Consider the following 22437-nt stretch of genomic DNA (forward strand, 5'->3'; position numbering starts at 1 on the left):
AGGAGAGAGGATGCGTAGCGCTGGATCATTTGTTGTGTGTGATATATTCCTCTGGGTCAGGTGCCTTCAGGCTAAAGATGAAAGTGGAGGAAAGCAAAATGTGTTAGTAATGAGAAAGCAATGGAAGTGCCGACATATTCCTGCGCATGTGTTGCCTCTGAATACGCTCTATGCTCAACTTAAAGGACTCCAGAATAAGGTTATAAGATTAGTGTATAATTCACTATGTTCACCAAACCAATCCATTGGTTTCATTCAGAGTCCCTACACACACTATCATGCTCTAGTGTATGTGTGTGTGTGTGTTATGCATCACTGCACACATGTTACATCTCTTTGCTATGTGGACTGTGTGCACTTTAGAGCAAAATTGATTTATGGTAAGACATTACGAGACTCTCGTTTCCGGAGACCTTCTCATCTTTTAGACTAGAGCAGGTGCTAATGGAAATGCATTGATCAATTCTGGGAAAAAGGTAGAATCCAACAACATGAACTTTAAAAATGAAGAGGCCCACTAAACAAAATGATGTTCAAAAGACGTCTTTTCAACGTACGCTTTTGTGACAAAGACGTTGAAAAGATGTCTTTTGAACATCATTTTTGCTTAGTGGGGGAATGTGTGCGAAGTAAAACAAAGGTCTGGATGTGGTCTTACATTTGCTTCTCGTCTTCTTCTGTGCAGATGGAAAACTCATCTGAAACGAACTTGTTTATGTCCAAAATATCGAAAGAGAATGACTTGCTCTTGGGAATCATCTACACCATCTTTGGTAAGTGTATTTTTAAAGTAGTCAAAAATGACTTGCTAAAAATCGTTTTTATTTCTGCAATCACCTTATTATAAAGGATAGGAGAGAAATTAATAGTGAATAGGATAGTAAACATGTTAATCATGTTAAAGTCATTTCTTTCTTTCATCTTTCTTTCTTTCTTTCTTTCTTTCTTTCTTTCTTTCTTTCTTTCTTTCTTTCTTTCACTGCAGGTGTGCTGTCTCTGATGGGAAACACCACTCTGTTGTTTGTTGCCTATCGCAAAAAGTCTTCTCTCAAGCCAGCCGAGTTTTTTATCATCAACCTCTCCATCAGTGACCTGGGCATGACCATTTTCCTCTTTCCCTTCGCAATTCCCTCGTCTTTCGCTCACAGGTAAAACTCTTTCACAGCAGGGACGTTTTGTACAGAAGAAGAGTCTTCCTCTCTTTTATATATATATATATAGCCTTTTCCCCTTTAGATGTTAGTGCGTCCTCTTGAGACTCATTAAAGAGGGTCATCTCGTTCTCTCTCTGATCCTCTTAAAGGCGTCAGCATAATAAAAGCAAATTAAATCAAATTTAACAGCTGGAAACATTGACGCAGCCTCCATGTTCTCAGACCCTGAACTCTCTGATGACTGGGGCTTTTGATGTGCTATTCCTTTTTTTCCTCTTCCGCTTTCTGTTTGTGTAGTCAGAGACATACAGATGTAGGAATTTAAATATCAAGGTGTTTCTTCTACACATTTATCATGCAAATAATTATAAGCCAAATGTATTCGTTTTTCTAAATTTATTTGTATGGCTTGGTTCAAACCTTAATTTTTGATTTATTGTTAATTTATTTTCCCATATATATATATATATATATATATATATATATATATATATATATAGGCTATATAAATTACCTATAATATGAGAGTTGAATTTTCACTTGAGATAAAACTAAAAAACATTTTATTATAGTCAATAAATAAAGACACATTTGAAATACCTTATTGTTTATTGTGATGTATTTTTAAGTGTACTAATGTACTTGTTATGTACTAAAAATACCAGAGAAGTGATTAAAACCCACACTAATTTCTACAGTCAGTAAAGCTAGTCAGTATGTTTTCTGTACATCAATACTAAATAAAACGAAATTGAATTTTTTTTTTTTTTTTTTTTGTTATATGCTTTTAGACATACCATTTTAACCAGAAACCATGATTTTCAAACAGACCAATATAAAAATGCACTTTAAATAAATGACACAGTTGTTTAACTTTTTTGAATGGTTTGGATTTCTGTCAGCAATGAAAGGCACTTTCACAAGAGCTTGAATAGAATAAAAAATAAATCGTTTTTCTATCCAGAATAGTTATTTTTGTTTCAAACTGTTGGTGATTTATGAAATAGCAGAGAATTAATATTCAGAGTAGGCAATACATTTTTCATACAAAATCTAATTTCGGCAGACACTGAACATGCAACATGCTTCCAGTCATAAGATATTCAATGTACATCTGCATGAACGGATGCACATCTTACGGGATTGTGAGATTTCAGGGTGGTAACATAAAAACAGTAACATAATTACATAATTACCACTGAATGCCCTGTAATAAATATTCCCAGGTACTCTGGTATTCTGGCAGACTCTTTCTACAGCCTCAGAATCAGCATGTATTATTCAAGCCCTGTGTGGTTTTAGGAGCCATTCACAAGGGATGCTGGACAGTGGAGCGGAATAAAACATGAGGATCTCGTAATGTTTTCCAAAAGTATGTCTAGCGCATGTTTACATAGACTTACAAAAATAGCAGCTATAAAATATAAGAATTCATACTGTGTAGGTTGGGGCTGTGAATTGGTTGGGCAGAGTGAAGGGGAAAGGGGGGTGTAGACATGTCGACTATAACACTATTCAAGTATTTCAATGAAAGTATATATGTACACTTTTGAACAAGTTCACACTGTTCATACAGTTACATTTATATTTCTGAATTTGGCAAACACTTTTATCCAAAACGACCTTAAACCTTAAGTTTTTTTTTTTTTTTTTCATTTCATGCATTCACTAGGAATCAAACCCATGCTCTATTATTTGGGCTAAAGAAATTGTTATCCAACATGCACCTTGCAGTAGAAAATATGTAGTAGTAAGCAGTGAGAAATTGACCTGTTTTATGTGAACTTATGAAATAAGGAGGCAAAGTCAATTAAGCCGGAAATGATGTCGACATCAAATGGCAGTTCAACATGAATTTTCATTGAACTAAAAAACAGCAATAGAGATGGGGCTCTCTCTATACACTTTAATTTAATTGTTTATTTAGGGACAGAGACAGAGTCTGCTTGTCCCCTTAAAAAAAAAGAAGAAAAAAAAAGAGGAGTTTTTTACTGCTCCTCGTGATTCTCTTGCATGATTCTAAACCAATCTAAACAATTAAATTTTCACAATTAAGTGTTAAGTTTTCCTTATTTTCTGATTTTGATCTCAGTGGGGGGGATATAGTGCTCATGTCACTGCATACAGCAATCCAAACCTTTATCACTCAAACATTCAGTGAGTGCACTCCCGGATGTCATGTTTTAAGTGAAATAAGTTATAGCTTAAATAAAACGGTGACGTGCACGAGTACAGATGAACCATTCTGCTGTTTTTTATGTAATGTTAAATAGTTTGCTTATTATTATTACAATGCAACAACCAGCATTCAAGATGGCATGATGTAGAGTGTTAACATTTACCGTAAGTTTAGTCTATAGAATAAGTTGTGTGAGAATTAATTGTGTAAATCATATAAAACACAAAGTAGTGGAAAGTAAATGATTACAGATATTTAATTTTTTTTTTTTTTTTTTTCAAGCTATCCCTTTAAGACACTGTATAAAGGGAACTGTTGACATAACTTAAAATTTCAACTCAACCTGATGCTGAGTTTTCTCAACTATTGTCTTAAAATTAACACTAACTAAAACTAACACTACTTTGTTTTGTCAATTGAATTTGTTTGTTCACTAAATGCAAAATGCCTCATTTAGCCAATAAATTCATCAAGGCTAGAACAGATTTCTTGTTTAGCAATTTTTCAATTGGTAACAATTAGTAACAGCTCTTTATATTGAATTGTGTGTAGTTTCAAATAGCTCGCCTCACATTTCTTTGTATTTGTGACTTAAATGTTCCCATAAACTGGAAAATATGTAGTTGCATTGTTTACAGTGCAGAGGTGCACAATCATGTTCCTGGAGATCTGCCTTCCTGCACAGTTCAGCTGGATCTCCAGGAAGGTAGATCTCCGTGAACATGATTGTGCACCTCTGCACTGTAAACAATGCAACAACACATTTACCAGTTTATGGGAACATTTAAGTCAACCACATCTGAACCAGCCAATTAATATTTTCTGAAACACTTGTAACATATAGACAGAACAGGATCGGGCACTTCAGCCTTAAGTGATTATACAGATTGACATCTTGTTCTTTTTTTTTCAGGTGGTTGTTCACAGAGGTGATGTGTATGTGCTATGCCTTCTGTGGAGTTTTATTTGGTCTCTGCAGCCTCAGTAACCTGACCGTACTGTCCAGTGTGTGCTGGCTCAAAGTCTGCTGCCCCAACTATGGTAAGACCTGCCTGTCTTTGTATGTCACAGAACAATCAAGCAGAAGATAGTGTGGAAAATATGTATCAACTTGATTAGATATTGTGCAGGGACCATGAGTAGGCATTTATTTCATTTTTATTTACCTTTTTTGTCATGCGGGTATATAAGTTCTTATTGATAATTAACCGAGGTTTAGATGTTGACGTTTTATTGAAAATGTTTGGTCACCCTTATGGTGATCAGTGTTTAGTTGGGCAGTTTGACTCTTGGCTTTTTGTGTGAGTTTTTGGTCTTAGTAACAGTGTTTACCAAAACACATAATTTGTTGCAAAGAAAGCTGGAAACAAAGATGATCAGGTGATATAGTTTTCAGCATTGTAAGGTAGAATAATTCTCTAATATTTCTCCTGACCAAAAGTGGTTATTTGTTATTAATAGATTTTATTAACCAACAATATTTTCTTGCAACAGATCAGACATTCTGAATTTATCAGAAAGTATTATTGGTGAATATAATCTATTAATAACAAATAACCACTTTTGGTCAGGGATAAGATTAGAGAATTATTCTATCTTACGATACTGAAAACTATATCACCTGATCGTCTTTGTTTCCGGCTTTCTTTGCAACAAATTATGTGTTTTGGTAAACTTTTTTCTTTCTAACAGATCAGAAAGGATTCATTACAAGTCCTAATAAACACGGAGTGTAATCACATATTTTTGGAATCCATTCATCATATTCTGTAACCTTTTGGTGTTTAACCTGGTGTTTAAATCCATTTTCCACACAATACATAATTATTACATCATAGAAATATCAAAACCCAAAAGGAAAACCATGGCCTTCAAAATTCATTTCCCCATTTCAACCTAAAGGTAAAAAAAAAAAATTCGGAGAATTAGTCGAACATTTCGAGTATTTCCATAAAGTAAAGAGTTTTCCTGTCTCTTGACACATAGTCCCTAATTGAAACATAGCTTGAAGAGACCACTATTTCTGCTAGTATATCATTTCCTTCAAAGCAATAAGTATTTCTTGCCTTCCACATCCCTTCGTTGATGACAGTACTTACTGTCCACCATCTAATCCATTCATCAGAGTTCACACTATTCAGCTCACCAAGGTCTAGTTCAGTTGGAAATCTGTACAGATCAACCATCCATTCTCGTACCAGGGACCAGACCTCCCTAGCATATTTACAAGACCAGAATAAATGGTTGATAGACTCGTCTTCTCCACACTTAAACTTAGGACACTGTGAACTCTTTGAACAATTCCTTTTTTTTCAGAAAAACTCGAGTAGGCAAGCATTGGTGAACCATTTTCCAAACAATATCTTTTTTTGGGGGGGGGGGGGGGGGGGGGATTTATTTGACAATAAAAGTTAAAACAAGTACAATCAAGCCCAAAAGACCGATTCATACACATTTTTTAAAAAATTGTCGAGGATATACACAATAAAGCCTCAGGCTTATTTCCATTGTGGTCCTCTATATTCAAAAATGGACGAGCAGTTCATAATGGGAATGAAATCAAACACACATCAACATATCACATGAAAACTTCTAGAAACATAGTTAAAAAAGCCATTTTTTAACTTCTTTTCTAAAAGGACCTTCTTCTTGAATTTGTTTTAAGCAATCAGGCAATTCATTCCAAGCTACAGCGCTAGAATACAAAAAAGAATTCTTCCCAATTAAACTCTTAAACCGACACAAGTATATATTATTTATCCTTGCTCTTGTAGAAAAACCATGAACATCTCTTACAAAAACATAGTAGTCATACAAGTATTTTGAAACATTTCTCTGTAATATTTTATACACCATCAACTTAAGAAAAAACAAACCCTTTTGTCCACTTTTAAAAACCCTATTTCCCTAAAATGATTACTATTCAACTGCAGTCGTGGATGAAACCTCAGAATAATTCTACACAACTTATTCTGAGCAGTCTGTAATTTACTTTTAATTCGTTTCGTAGAGCCACTATACCAGAAAGTTGCCGCATAATCAAAATGTGTTTGCACTAATGCACCAGCTAACATTTTTAAGGTTTGTTTATCTAAAGCAGCCTGTCTCGCTAAGAATTTTATTCGATTACATACTTTAGAATGAACTACAACAGCCATACTATCCCCTGTCAATTTATTATCCAAAGTACATCCTAAGTATTTCACTTCCAGATTAGAAGTAATAGTCAAATCTCCAACCCTCACTTCTAATTTGGAACATTTTCTCAATTTGGCCGCAGAACCAAATAAAGTAGCTTCAGTTTTCCCTAAATGTAAAAACAGCTTATTTTGAAAAAAACAGTTGGATACTTCCGCAATCGCTCTACTTAATTAACTTTATATTATTTCTTTCCTCTCATCAGTAACAATTATTGTAGCATCATCAGCATATAATAAAAGGTGACTAGAACAGGCCATTTTTAGATCATTTATGTACATTAAAAAAAGTAAGGGTCCCAGTACGCTACCTTGTGGTACTCCACAAGAAATGGACAAATTATCTGAAAACACTCCATTTAAATCTACCATTTGACACCTATTTGAAAGATAGGAGTTAATCCATTTACATGCTTTAGAATCAAAACCCATAGCATTTCATTTTGATAGCAACATATTATGGTCAACTGTGTCAAAAGCCTTCTGTAAATCTAGCAAAACCATCCCACTTAATTTGCCTTTATCCAATTCTTTCTTTATGTAATCTGTCAAATACAAAATTGTTGTCTCAGTGGAATGCGTCCTCCTAAAGCCAGACTGAAATTCATATAAAATATTACATTTAGAAATATATTCTTCAATTTGATCAAAAATAATCTTTTCAAACACTTTGGATAAGGAAGCTAAAATTGACACAGGCCTATAATTGTTACACTCAAACCTATGAGAAATAAACAAAAGAAACATTGTTTACATTCTTCCAAACTGTAACACAATCAGATTCAGTAAGTTTTCCCACTGGGGTGATCCTCTCTAATCCTGGGCACAGCATACCTTGAACAATTACCTGGTTTATTTTCCCAATACGGACATGAGAGACTTTCACTTTCCTTTAACCTGTTAAGGCTTTAACCTGACTTTAAAAGGGATAGCACCCTAGCATACATATTTGGTCTATATTCAGCATGAGGAGTATTTTGTGGAAGTCTCATCCCCCAGGCATTAGCTACCTGTTGACCTACCCAAAGCCTGGCAAAACAATGCCATAAAATTCCTTGATTCTCAGACAAACAAGCTTTTAGAATGGGCATCAAAAACATGGTTTCCAGTTTGGTTCCCAATTCTGATACTGCTAGCCCTCCTTTATCTAATGGCGTATACAGTATCTCTCGTCTCATTTTTTCACGTTGTGAGCCACAGAAAAAAAACTAAACAAGGCCTTTTGATAGATCTTATAAAATGTATCAGTGCTGGAAATGTTGAGGCCAAAAAGGTAAGGGAGGCCAAAATCTCAGCATTTATTACCAACACTTTCCCTCTCAAAGTAAGATCTCGCTCCTCCGTTTTAATTTCCATTTTATCTTATCAAGTCTCGAATCCCAATTTATCTTGTCCATGTTTTTCCCCCCCAAAAAAGTCCTAAAATCTTAATAGATTCTTCCTGATTTTTAAAACCCAGTATTCATTTAGGTTCTTGCCAGAAAGAATACAAAACTTCTGTCTTTGTCTTATTGATTCTAGCCCCAGTAGCCAAAGTAAACTTATCACAAATTTGCAGCATTTTCTTTATAGAATTGTTATCAGTAAGGAAGAGGGTAAGGTCATCCATATAAAGTGAAACCTTGGCCTGAACTACCCGGAATTGGAAAACCTTTAATTTCAGGATTTTGCCTAAGTGCACAAGCTAATGGCTCAATTGCTAAAACAAATAATAATGGAGACAAGCTACAGCCTTGTCATACACCTGAACAGATATCGAAAGGATCTGACAGATGGTTATTTACCAATACTCTACTTTGGCAGTTGGTATAAAGAAGGTTAATCCATGCACAAATGGATGGACTTAAACCCAGGCGTTTCAACAGTATGTGTAGGCCTAAATAGCAGTGGTCTATACTGTCAAAGGCTTTTTCGAGATCAAGTCCCAAGATTGCCAGATCAAGTCCCGAGATAGTTTACGGTCTTGTGCAAACAGATACATATCTCTTGCTAATGCCAAATTATCTTGTAGAGATCGTCCCTTAATACCACATGTTTGGTCGTTGCCAATAAACTTAGGCATATCAGACTGGAGTTTAAAAAAAGAGTGCCTTGGACAGAATTTTTACATCTACACCTAACAAAGTCAAGGGACGCCACTTATTATTATTATTATTATAAAACTCCTTAGGTAGCCCATCCGCTCCAGGACACTTATTACTCATACTCTTTACTGCTCTAGTTAAGTCATCAACACATAGGTTTAAATTGTCAATTCTAAAATCCCCATTGAGTGTTATTATCAGTCTCAGAAAGAAAGTCAACAATGTTGTTGTTTTTTTGTGTTTTTGGAACTATATAAGTTCTTCTAAAAGGAAAAAAACATGGGATACTATATTGTGCATTCCTGCTATTACTTGGTCTTCTTGAACTTTTAAAGAATCCAAACTTTGGGAACTAATAAGTTTTGGTAAACACTGTTACAAAGACCATAAACACATACAAATATGAGAGTCAAGCTGCAAGAGTCAAGCTGCCCAACTAAAGTGAACACCGATCACAGTAATGGTGACCAATATTTAAATAAAACAGCAACACCTAAACCTCTGTTAATTCTCTATAAGACCTTCTGTTGATGTCGATAGAAATAAAGTCATTCTGGTTAGTAATAAGTGAAGCTGGTAATGCTGTTTGTGGAGTTGTTTAATCCTCCTCTGCTGAGATCTTGAGAGATTTAATGTATTTTATCATCAGTTGATTTCATCTAAGGCTGTGGCTGGAAGTCAGTTGTAGTTCTTGTGTTTCTCTTTCCTTCATTGATTCTGCTTGTTGACAGCAGGTGTTCATCACTAATGCTCAATCATCACTTAATTAACCACTTTATTATCTCATTAGCTTTAAGACGGATTCAGTGTTACTTTAACTGTCTGTAGAGTGGGACCAAATGTTCTCTGAGCAGAGTTAATTTAACTCTGGGGATTCTGCTGTGCACCATACTGTGTCCTTATTTGACAAAAAAACAAACATAATAATAATTTAATTTATTGGATTGGATTTTCAGATGCAAAATCTTTATTAAAAGATATAGTATCACTACTATTAGCTCTCAGGTGCTGATACTGTTATTATGTAATCTCCCCCCCCCCAAAAAAAACATTAAAACACTTTAATACCTGTGTTGGGGTATTCTGTCTATTTTAGAACTAGTTTTCACTTATTAGCATCTTGCCGGGTTCTGTTGTACATTAAGCCTTTTTGTTAGTTATTAAACTTTGTTGCTGATGAATGAGGTTGGAGGTTTATAAAGGATATGAGACCTCTGTGTGTTTCATGGTCTAACTGGGAGTGTGCTGATTCTAAACTGATTTGTGTTGAGTGTCTTTAGGCACAATCAGCTTAATCCACACTTTTTCCATCATTTGGCTGCAAATCTGCCTGGAATAAGTATTTTAAAAACCCTGTTTATGAACAACGTTTGCCAGAGGCAGCTGGAGTGAGCCAAGTGATTACAATCGCCACCATCCATGGGTGTGTTATCGTCAATCTTCACCCCAGGCTTCACTTCTGGAAGAGATATTGTTCAGCTTTCTTAGAAATAAAAAAAATTTACACAACATATAAAAGATACAACCACAAAATAAGATGTAATTTGTAGTCATTATTATTATTAATACATTCAATTATTTATTGAACATTGCTATATTTAGTCATATTGCTGCTGGTACTGTTTTATAACCCACACAATCTTTGCCTGCAAAAATCTCCACAGATTTCCACAGAATTGGAATGAATGTGAATGAAAGAGAAACACAAGAACTACAACTGACTTAAAGCCACAGCCTTAGATGAAATAATCATAATAGATGTAATGATCAATCCTTTGCAAAGATGACTGAGAAGCCAAAGATCGGACATTCAGAAAGCTGCTAGGTAAACAGACGACAGAGACACTGTACCTAGATATGCCCACTGAAAACCTGCATGTCTTGTTGAAGATCTGTAAAGTAGTCTTGAGAAATGGCTTTTGCCCTCTTGGATGACACACCATCCTCCTTTCAGCAGTCCAGCCGCTCGGATTGACTGGTCGACCAGAAGAACTTGTACTGTGTACAGTCAGACAAGCCCTCCACATTCTGTGAGGTGCGTCAGTGACCTTTACAGTGTCACCAGGGTCCCAACCCAAGACCTTATTCAGGATTCGTCAAGCCTTTACAGCAGAGACACTGGGATTAGCCGAGCAATGTAAATATTGCCATCTACATGGTCTACAGTTGCCACATGCTGAATCTGTCCAACCACTCCTCCTTATAGGGTCGGATTACCCTCAACTCATCACCCCATAGCCATTCTGTCTACGCCCGCCTAATGGTCCTGCCGCCATCAAGAGCCTGCAAGCTCCCACTCAAAAGATCAATCATCACCTTTCCAATCAGCAGTGCCTTTTCCCAGCTACTTCAGATTCGGATACTGACCTGTACAGACAAGTTGATTAATTGTGGCAACTAGACGTTCTCCCTTACTGCGGTGAGAAACTCAACGTGAGAAACCCGCTCAAAGCAAGATCAAGTGGCCATGTCACTGCTCCTGTCCAAGACTACAAGAGTTGCAGTAGATGGAGTAGCGTAATAAGGGGTACTGCAAGCCTCCCCAAATACCACCCTGCCTTGTCTCCGAGGAATAGAACGGCGATTAGCCAGGGATCCAGCACAAGCAGGAGCCTATCATGTGGATATGAACAAGTTAAAGGAGGCAGGATATGCTAAATTGATTCCCGACCAAGTGGACCATGCTGGAGAGTTGTGGTACATCCTTTATCTGGTAAATCCTACATTGCCAACATAATGGCAAGAACAGAGTTGTCTTTAACTTTTCATTCCGACATGGAGAGAAGAATCTCAACCAATTGCACCTCCCTGGCCCCACACTGATGTCTGCCCTCCTGAGGTTTCGTGAACATACTGTTGCATTAAGTAGTGACATTAGAGGTATGTTTCATCAGGTGCAACTACTTTCTGAAGATCACCTACTGTTACGATTCCTCTGGAGGGACCTCAACCAAGAAATACGAGTGGCAAGTTCTCCTCTTTGGGATGATGTGCAGCCCTTGCTGTTTGATCTTTGTGCTCCAGAAGCATGTCATCGACCATAGTCACCCAGGTGAAGATGTCCGTGAAATATAGGGAAGTCCTTCTATAGGGACAGCTTCCTTCAGAGTTTCAGTTCCCAGATAGAAGCCAGGGCACTCACTGGTCAGATTCCACTACTGTGCTGGCATGGTCCCATGTTGACTCGTGTCGATTTAAAGTCTTCATCGACTCGAGGGTAGCAGGGATACAGGAGTTGATAGACCCCAAGGACTGGCATTATGTCGATTCCAAGTCTAATTCTGACGACAATGTTACAAGGGACAAGACATTAGCCGAATTAGCCAAGCCGAGCCCATGGAGTCAAGGCCCATTGTTCCTCCTCTACACCATCCAGGAGCAGATAGGGTGTTTGCCTAAGTGTGCCGTAAGTATTGGATATTGAAAGGTTGAGAAGCTATTCGCACCACCAGAGAATGTGCTTAGATTGTAGACATTGAAGAGGCCAGCCCAGCATTCCCAAGCTGGCCGATCTACCTTTTTCGAGACTGCGCATGCTTCAACCGGCCTTTTACTCCACTGGAGTGGATTGCTTCTGCCCTGACCTCATCAAGATTTGGCGCAGACATGAGAAAAAAATGGGGTTTTAAGTGTCTGACAAAGAAAGCTGTATACCTGGACTTGCTCTACCAGATGGACACAGATTCATTCTTAATGGCCCTCCTAAGATTCATCTCCCGCAGAGGCAAGCCATTTTAAATCATATCAGACCAAGATTACAAATTTCAGAGGTGGCGAGAGGTTGCTGAGCTCCATCCTTCTCTCCAGGAGCAATTAGCCAGCCACCAGATTAGTTTCATGGGGGTGCATCAGTGCAAGCGCATGGGTGACTTGCATTTGTGTAAAGGTACCATTGACATGGAGGCATATATTTCGATTGTACAGAGACATATACTGCAGTGCCAACAAGATGACTTCTTTCCTGAAACAAGACAATGCCAGGCCTGCATTCCATATCTGTCTCTTAGTAAACATGTATGGCCCATCATGAAAAGGTGAAACAGACAACGACGACCACAGACTGTTGAGCAGATAGATGTCTTATATCAGACGAGTTTGGGCAAAAATTCCACTTGCAAAACTTCATCAATTAGTTTCCTCAATTCCCAAACATTTACAAAGTGTAATTAAAAGGAAAGGTCATGTGACCCATTGGTAAACCTGCCTCTGTCCCAACTTTTTCGGAGTGTCTTGCAGCCATCAAAATCAAAATTTGTTTATATTTACAAAATACAATTAAGTTGGTCACTGAAAACATTGGAAATAGTTTCTTTGTACATTTGTCAGTTAAATAAAGCTAAGTATTTCTCAGTAGAGCATGAAAGCCTAACTGAATGTTGATGCTTAGTTAGGCTGTTTTAAGTTAAGTTGTGAAGTTCTCTGGCTCGCTAAGATTGTGTTTGGTCTTTTTTCACATGGTATGCAGGTATTTTTCCAGCATGGCATAGTGTGTATAAACGGTTCCCATTGCATTAACACCATGATGCACCGCTGAGTTCCCTCGAAAAGGAACGTTCTTAGGGTTAAGTAATCCTAAGAAGGGAAAGAGATGCTGTGTCATGTTGCCATGCTCCGGGCATGCCTGCGTGTCTTCCTTCGTGAACTTGAACTTGAATATCATGATGTGTAATGCAGGCGCACTTTTATGTGTAATGCATAGCCACTCCATGTGATGTCATAGGACAGCTGTCGACCAATATAACTATGTCTTGTCTTTCACATGTGCTTCAGACTCCGGTTCTGCAGACACGTTCTATATAAATAGAGAATTAAACGAAATATCAGGAATAATAAAATAAAATTAATTCAACATTTTCAAAGATTATATGAATGTAACAACCAGAATGATTGGAAAATGTCTATTGTTTAGTGAGGTGGAAACAGATGAAGAAAACACAGCAATGGTACAACATAAAGGACTTTTCAGAGGAGGCTGTTGTTCAAATCAATATTTATCACAGTTTAAATATACAGTATATACTTTCTTGTCATTTAGTCTTTCACTTGTTTTGAGATCTTTCAATAATTTAGACTGTTTGGCAAAAAATTTAACCTTCGCCTGTTGCATGAGCCACAAGCAGATTTCATGAGCAATATGGAAGTGGATCATGAAATTGAAATCTAACTGGCTTGATGATAATGATGATGGTTATGTCCATTTCTTTGACTTTTTCAAGGAAACAAATTATTATAATTGGTCAGTTTACTCACAAGAAGAGTTTTCTGTCAGCCTCTTTTGGCATTTTTGCTGGGATTAACACTTCTACTGCAAATGAATGAAAAAAAAAAAGTACATTATACATTTTATGCATCTAAGTTATGTACATTAGTTAGAAGATAAACTTTTTGTTTGTTTGTTTGTTTGTTTTTTTTCAATAATATTTTGGGAGGCTGAGCCTTCTTTTCCTCCACTGATGAACTGCCACTGTCACACCGCAAGAATTTGATTGGTTAGATTGGACGGGAGACAGTCCATGATGCTGCAGATGAAGATTTCAGTTGACACAGCTGGACAATAGATCTTTCAGGATTTAGAGTCAGGTTAGTAATTGTGTTGAAAATGTCAAAGCCAGTCTAGTTCCATACAAGGATAAAAACAACATTTCCCGTGCTTCAGACAAAGAAACAAGACATCTCAAGAGATGGACAGCAACAAAAGGAGATGAAAAAAAATGAAAGAATGACAGAAAGAAAGTGCTTATAACTTGAATGAAGATGGTTGAGACCGACTTCATAAACTAAGACGATTTATGGAGACCTATATAACCCTTAGAACTATAACAAAAAAAGGTTGTTACATAACATGACATGGCGTATTTGGGGGCTCACGGTCAAACTTTGTACTTCAATGAATATTTTTTTAAAGGTGGGTTTGTTTTTGAAAGTCACAAACCTTAAAGCAGGGCTCTCACACTCAAAGCTAGGCCTATATAAATTGTAAAATAAAAAATAGGCACTCATTACAGAGTAAGGCTGCAATAATATGACAAAATCATTATTGTCTGTCATTGCCCTTGATACTGTAATAATGATTATTAATGTTGATTAATAGAATACATTAAAAATGCTTGTTTCTTGTAGGCTACACAAACAAAAGATGAGGACTGCATAACTTTATTGCTTTTTACATATTAGAAAATCATATACAAGGAACAAGGAACACCTTGGAACAATGACAGACTAATTAACAGAAAAGCTACAAACTGACACCAAAATGGTCCTGGAAACAGAAAACAGCACAATAACCAGGCAGAATACAACCTTAAAGTCCAAGTAACAAAACACAAAGTACACAAACGGAGACAATGTAACAATAATGCTTAACGCTGCTTTGATGCAACATGAGCAGATCTAAATGTACTGCTGCAATCAATGTCATTCAAATTCACATGAATTTTAATCGCGACAGTCGTAATAGATTTAGTTTAATTGTACTGGGGGGAGGTACATTTTTACTCCAAGCCGTGAATCCATTCCTGCCATTATACCCTTGAAGAATTGCTTTACCCTTGAACACAATCTTGTTTAGTAGTGTGAATGCAAAAAATCCCGCAATTGCACAACAGATACAAGGACATATTTTCTGAATATTTTACAGAATCTTTGTGAAAGAGGCTTTTTTTTTTTTTTTGCCTATACAACAAACTCGACAAACAAAATTTGAATATCGGTGTTTATGTATCAGTGAAAATCTAGTTACACAATGACAACCATTGTTTTGTGTGTTTTTATGGATTGAGTCTTAGATAACTAAAGGATATAAAAGGTCAAGTATTGTTTATTGTGAGAAGCTCAATTTCTTAGACATTGCACACATAATCATTCAATATAACCCAATTCAAAAAAATAATGGATGAATTGCTCTTCCAATTTTAAACAGAGAGACAGAGAGAGGGAGAATATTTGACATTCTCTAAAATGCTTCATGAACAACATGATTCCTTTATTTCTGTTTTTGTTATTTTATTGATGGAGATTGGTATGAGGTAGGAAACAACATGGAAAAGAAAGTGAACTGGCAGCGCTGGCATGTGCACCACCACGCATATCAGTTCATGCACACACTATTTATAAAAACATTTTTAAAAAAGTAGTTCACCAATATGAAAATTCAGACATTATTTACTCATTCTCTTGTAGTACTCATCCAAATGTATATGCTCTTTTTGCCTCATGAAACAAAAAAAGGAGCCCAAACAGTAGTGACCGCTCTAGCTTGGCAAACACAGTCACTAAGGATATGTTCATTCTGTCAGTCCAAATCAGATGATTTGTGATCTAAAATGATTGACTGTCAACATTGTGTATCACAACTGTTCAGATCCGATTTGAATTTCAAAGCACACATCAATGTAGCTCGAAACGGATTTTGTAAAAAATTGCATGTCATGTGATTTTTTTTTTCCTGTTCACAATTGCTATATCTGATCGGATTTCAATTGGATATGCACAAAAATTGGATTTGGACTGACAGTCTCAGCATTAAGATAATTAAGACATTAAGATCTATATAATTTCTCTGTTTGTCTTCAATAGAGAATATAGACTTAATAACAGGTCAAAAAGAAGAATGTAGTCCTGCAGGGGCAATTTTATTTATATCTGCAGTTTTATGGTTTGATTCTTTGTGTTATCAGTCGTATGGTGAAATCAAGCATACTGTATAAAGAGAGAGAAACCGGGTGAGGAGTGCGATGAGCAGCGATTCAATTTCTGCAACGCAGCAGCCTTGAAATTGCCACCCATCCATGACTCTTGCTATTAAATGTAAACCAACCCAACAAATGATTGATGAAGGGCCTTTTTCACTCTGAAATCATTCAGCAAGATGTCAAGGAGAACCAAGCTGCTGTGATAAGAGACCTGTCTTACACCATTTAACTAACTGGCATCATGGGCAGCTCATCCTATAGAAGCAGTGCTGTGATCATTTTGGCAGGAAGTCTATTTCTGCTGCATTGCTCACCCTCGATGAAATCTCTGCCAAATGAATAAATTAGCTACATGTCAAAAAAACAAAACAAACGGAATAAGCAAAACATTTTTTTTTTTTGCTCTAAAAATGTCTACATTTTGTACTATTTATGCCCCTAAATATAAGGAAAATGTATACCTTAATGGCAATTTAAAATACATCAAACATGTAAGCAAAATGTCTAGCTGTATCATTGAACTAAGCGCTATGTAGGTGACGTCTCCAGCAACTTTTTTGTTTTGTAATGTGCAGCACGCTCCATTCACATGACACTATATAAGATCTATTTCTGGTCTGTACCTCCAAATTATTGGGAGAGTAACACTGATTCAATCTTATGAATTGAAAATGAAGTGAAGACCTCTAAAAATTGAGACCGCAAAAGAAGATTAACATGCTCGAATCCATAGAGAGTCAAGTGAGTGCTGTGCACAGACAGAACCTCTTAATAAAGCTAAAGTAAGACAGTTCTGGCTCTGTAATCTGATTGGATAAGCCATGAGTGAAGTTGTAGAGTAGCAAATATAAACACACTAGTGTCCACATATGAATTCAATTATATATGTTATGTTAAGATGCTTCACTGTCAGAAAGAAAACACGTGCAATAATTATAACTTTTTTAAGTAGTACAATAAAAAGTTCTGCCATGAAACTCTAGATGGCGCTTGCTGATTGGTCCTTAACTCAATCTGCTAGCAATCACATCGTTCTCACAGCCGATTGGTTCCTGCTGGATCAGCAGCCAATGAGCTTGCTGCTCAACTTTCTTGTTCATTGTTTGCTGTAACAGTTTGCAGTGCTTTCAGAAACCCTCCACCTAGATCTGGCATGGGTAATTCATGCTTTTTTTGGCACCCTGTGTATATACAGCCGACTCGGGTTCGGGTCACATTCCAAACCACATCACTATTTCTGGGTCTAATGCTCTATAAGATCCCAAAAGTAAACAACAGATGTTGCTAATGTACACGCACAGTGTGCTGTAGTTCTACCAAAAATAAAATTGTGATCTAACCTTTATCTCCATACCATGTCTCAGTTGGCCAGACAGAGTTTCATCTTTTCTGAATTGGTAAAATATTGCAGCACAGATACTGTAGTGTGCATTATGAATTTTTAAAGTGTAGCTGCTGTTCTATAAATGAATAGTGCTCATAAGTGGCTGTTCTCATAAGAACAAACCTCATTGGATCTTGCACATTTATAATATTTGATTTGATCTATGTGTGCACGACAGCTGGTCATTATACTGTATAAAGTTTATTCAGAAGACATTAAAAGTCAAAGTTTTGGTCTATTGGACTTTCAAGTCAAGTCAAGTCAAGTCATCTTCATTTATATAGCGCTTTTAACAATGTAGATTGTTTCAAAGCAGCTTTACAGAGATAAGCGTATAATTTAAGGTAACAGAGATTGTTTCGGCTTTACAGCAGAGTTAAGTTATTTCCATCTAAAGTTAGTTTTGATTGATTTGCTTCCGTCGCAATGATCATTTGTTATTAAATTAGGGGCCGCTAAGACGACACCATTCCCTCTACACAGACTTTAAACGCGAACCTGTGAGAAACACTGATGGCGTTCACATGCGCATTTAGAATGAGTTCTATAGTTATGTGCGTTTGAATATATGCAGGTTTGGAATTCCCTACAAGCCAAGCCTAAACAAAGTACTTGTCTTTCCCTATAAATTTTGATAAAGAATTTTATTTTATTTTGTTGCTTTGGGGTAGGAACGCGAAACGGATTTTCCCGACGACGCTTTATCTGTAGAGTGGTAGTGGGATCCTCCATAGGGAGAGACTAGTTGGCACTTCAGCACTGCGTTGTCATCGGTCCAGGCGAAGGTCCTTCGTCAGATCTGGATACGGCCTGGATCCGGCAGGCTGCGGGAAAACCTCGGGATAAACACAGACACTAAAATTAGCGTAGATGCCATTCTTCTCATGATGTAACGAGTACATCAGGATTTTTGGGAAGTGTTCCCGGTTCCGGCTGACCTAATCTATGCAGCCTAACATTAAATTATAGAAGTCTATAATGTATTATGTGAAAGCTAGGTCAAAGAGATGTGTCTTTAATCTGGCTTTGAACTGACAGAGTGTGTCTGCTTCCCGGACAATGGTAGGAAGACTGTTCCAGAGTTTTGGTGCTAAATAGGAGAAGGATCTACCGCCAGCAGTCGATTTTGATATTCTAGGTATTATCAACTGGCCGGAATTTTGAGATCGCAATAGACGTGACGGACTATAATGCGTTAAGAGCTCGCTCAAGTACTGCGGAGCTAAACCATTTAGTGCTTTGTAAGTAATCAGCAATATTTTAAAATTGATGCGATGTTTAATAGGGAGCCAATGCAGTTTTGACAGAACCGGGCTAATATGGTCATACTTCCTGGTTCTGGTAAGAACTCGAGCTGCTGCGTTTTGAACCAGCTGTAGTTTGTTTATTAAGCGTGCAGGACAACCACCCAGTAGAGCATTACAATAATCTAGCCTTGAGGTCATGAACGCATGAACTAATTGTTCCGCATTTGTCAATGAGAGCATATGGCGTAATTTAGATATATTTTTAAGATGGAAAAATGCAGTTTTACAGATACTAGACACGTGACTTTCAAATGAAAGATTGGTATCAAAGAGCACACCCAGGTTCCTAACCGACGACGAAGACTTAACAGAGCAGCCATCGAGTGTTAGACAGTATTCTAGATTATTACGTGAGGAAGTTTTTTGTCCAATAATTTAGAAGTAGGAAATTACAAGTCATCCAATTTTTTATATCCGCTATGCATTCCGTTAATTTTGTGAATTGATAAGTTTCGTTAGGTTTTGAAGAAATATAGAGCTGAGTATCGTCGGCATAACAGTGAAAGCTAATTCCATGTTTCCTAATGATATCTCCTAAGGGTAGCATGTACAGAGTGAACAGCAGCGGTCCTAGTACTGAGCCTTGTGGTACGCCATACTGAACTTGTGATCGATGAGACATCTCATCATTTACTGCTACAAACTGATAACGGTCAGATAAGTATGATTTAAACCATGCTAGTGCAATTCCCGTAATGCCAACATAATGTTCTAATCTATTTAAAAGAACGTTGTGGTCAATGGTGTCAAATGCAGCACCAAGATCGAGTAACACTAATAGAGAGATACAACCACGATCGGATGATAAGAGCAAATCATTTGTGACTCTAACGAGAGCTGTCTCGGTACTAATGCGGTCTAAATCCGGACTAGAAATCCTCGCAGATATCATTTATTTCAAGAAAGGAACACAGTTGTGAGGATACTGCCTTTTCTAATATCTTTGACAGAAAAGGTAGATTCGAGATCGGCCTATAATTGACTAATTCTGTAGGATCAAGTTGCGTTTTTTTAACAAGCGGTTTAATCATAGCCAGCTTAAAGTTTTTTGGTACGTATCCTAGAGACAAAGACGAATTAATGATATTAAGAAGAGGATCTATGACCTCTGGAAGTATTTCTTTCAGTAGCTTAGTCGGTATAGGGTCTAACATACATGTTGTAGATTTAGATGATTTAATGAGTTTAGTAAATTCTTCCTCTCCTATAGCAACGAATGAATCAAATTTTTCCTCAGGGAGACTACAATGCACTGCCTGATGCGATACAGTAGTAGACGGTTGCATAGTTATAATTTTGTCCCTGATATTATCAATCTTATAAGTGAAGAAGTTCATAAAGTCATTACTGCTGTGTTGCTTGGAAACTTCTGGGCTTGAAGCTTTATTTTTCGTTAGTTTAGCCACCGTTTCAAATAAATACCTAGGATTATGTTTATTTTCTTCTAATAGGGTTGAAAAATAAGCAGATATAGCAGCTTTTAAAGCCTCTCTGTAAGCAATAGAGCTCTCCTTCCATGAAATGCGAAATACCTCTAGTTTTGTTTTCTTCCAGTTGCGCTCCATTTTTCTAGCTGCTCTCTTAAGGGCCCGAGTGTGCTCATTGTACCACGGCGTTGGACTATTTTCTTTAATCTTCTTTAAGCGCAACGGAGCAACTGTGTCTAAAGTGCTGGAAAAGAGAGAGTTAAACGTTTCTGTTGTAATATCTAGTTCTTCTAAGCTATCTGAGATGCTGAGATGATGAAACTGATTAGGAAGATTATTAATAAAGCAATCTTTAGTAGCAGAAGTGATAGGTCTCACATATTTGAAACACGGAGTCGGCTTTGCAGCCTTGGCTAAATGCAAATTACACGAGACTAGGTAATGATCTGAGATGTCATCGCTCTGCTGCAGAATTTCAACGGCATCAACATCTATTCCGTGTGATAATATTAGATCTAGAGTATGATTACGACGATGAGTAGGTCCTGACACGTGTTGTCTAACTCCAATTGAATTTACAATGTCTTTAAATGCCAATCCCAATGCATCTTTTTCATTATCGATGTGTATATTAAAATCACCAACAATTAGTACTTTATCTGCAGTCAATATTAATTCTGATAGAAAGTCAGCAAATTCTTTGATAATGAGGGACAGAATTCCCTCAGCTTTCATAAAAATCATTTTTATTTGTGTTTCTTGGAATGATATGAGGGTGAGAAAATATATTTTCTCATATATTTATCAACATTGATTAATGTATATGTCAGATGATACATTGGTCAATAAACATGTCATGAAGTCGTAAACACAATCCATTTTTCCCAATACTGCAAATACTTATCCATCTGTAGGTTTAAAGCGAAAGTCATCCTCTCCATATTTTGGACACTGGTCATAATGTCCAGCCACTCAGCCTTTGTTAGGCTCACTTTCGTGTTACAGCTTTCTTGCTGGTTGCTAATAATATCTTTAAAAGGTACTTGTCTTTCATCATCAAATGAGCTGCTAAGTTGCCCAGGTAAATTGTAGAAAATGAGCAGTCAATTTGAAAATAAAATGTATTACTTGTATTACCTCCTGCCAATATGACTGAATGGCTGGGCAGCTCCAGAATACATGAAAATGGTCTGCCAGCCGTTCCCCACATTTCCTCCAACATAGAACACTTCCCTTCTCGCAAGTGTGAATAGATTATAACTTGGGGGTAACAAAGTATCTAATAAGATTCCGCCAACAGAATTCTCTCCACATACCCGAGCTGGTGGAAGTCGCTTGTACAGAACAGTATAGCAGAAAGAGTATATTTATTTTCTTTCTTTTTCTTCTTCACAAAAGAGTAACACAAGTGAACCCTGGGTCCTTTTCAGGATGTCATTTCGTCATTTTGTCATTTGTGCGTTTCTGGGTGCGGTCTTTCCCTGGCGCTAGCATACGGCCACAATAGTTGTCTCTCATGTTTGGGCATTCAGCATGCTGAGGCAGCTTTTGTGGATAGTTCATGTTCCCACTGTAGGAATATGACTATGGAGATCGAGACTCTCTTACCGCAAGGGAGGTGCAATCCCATCGCCTATGCCCCGATCTAGTGTCTATTCTGCCCGCGAGAGTAGGCCTACTTCGGCTTAGCCAGGGTGATCTGAGGATTACCGTGAGGGCTTCCTTGCGAGGCAATCTCCGTGGGCCCCTCACACCTCACAAACGCAGCTTTTTGTCAGGTCTCACAGCGAGGGCTTACAAGGCCTGTGGACAGGCTGCTTTTGCCCTGCATGCCATAGCTCCTGCAGGTCCACCAGGCCCAGGTGCTCATGGACATGCACGAGGGCGGTTCTGACCCAGAGCTCCTCCGGGAGCTCCGCCACCTTTGGCTCAACCTGGCCGATATGAGGGACACCGATAAATATTGGTTCCTGGATGCCCCTCTGTCCCTGGTTGGATTATTCGGCGATGCGGT

General features: G+C 37.4%; 1 protein-coding gene across 1 annotated transcript in view; it reads left to right on the top strand.

Moving 5' to 3' along the window:
- opn7b (opsin 7, group member b) overlaps positions 1–22437 on the top strand; it is a 102391-nt gene that overhangs the window by 63746 nt on the left and 16208 nt on the right. Inside the window, exons 2-4 of the mRNA XM_079848491.1 lie at positions 686–773; positions 986–1148; positions 4247–4374. Coding sequence (XP_079704617.1) covers positions 686–773; positions 986–1148; positions 4247–4374 — 379 coding nt within the window. The remainder of the gene's footprint in view (positions 1–685; positions 774–985; positions 1149–4246; positions 4375–22437) is intronic.

The sequence above is a fragment of the Squalius cephalus genome (assembly GCF_949319135.1).
Source record: "Squalius cephalus genome assembly, chromosome: 18".
In the NCBI taxonomy this organism is placed as follows: Eukaryota; Metazoa; Chordata; class Actinopteri; order Cypriniformes; family Leuciscidae; genus Squalius; species Squalius cephalus.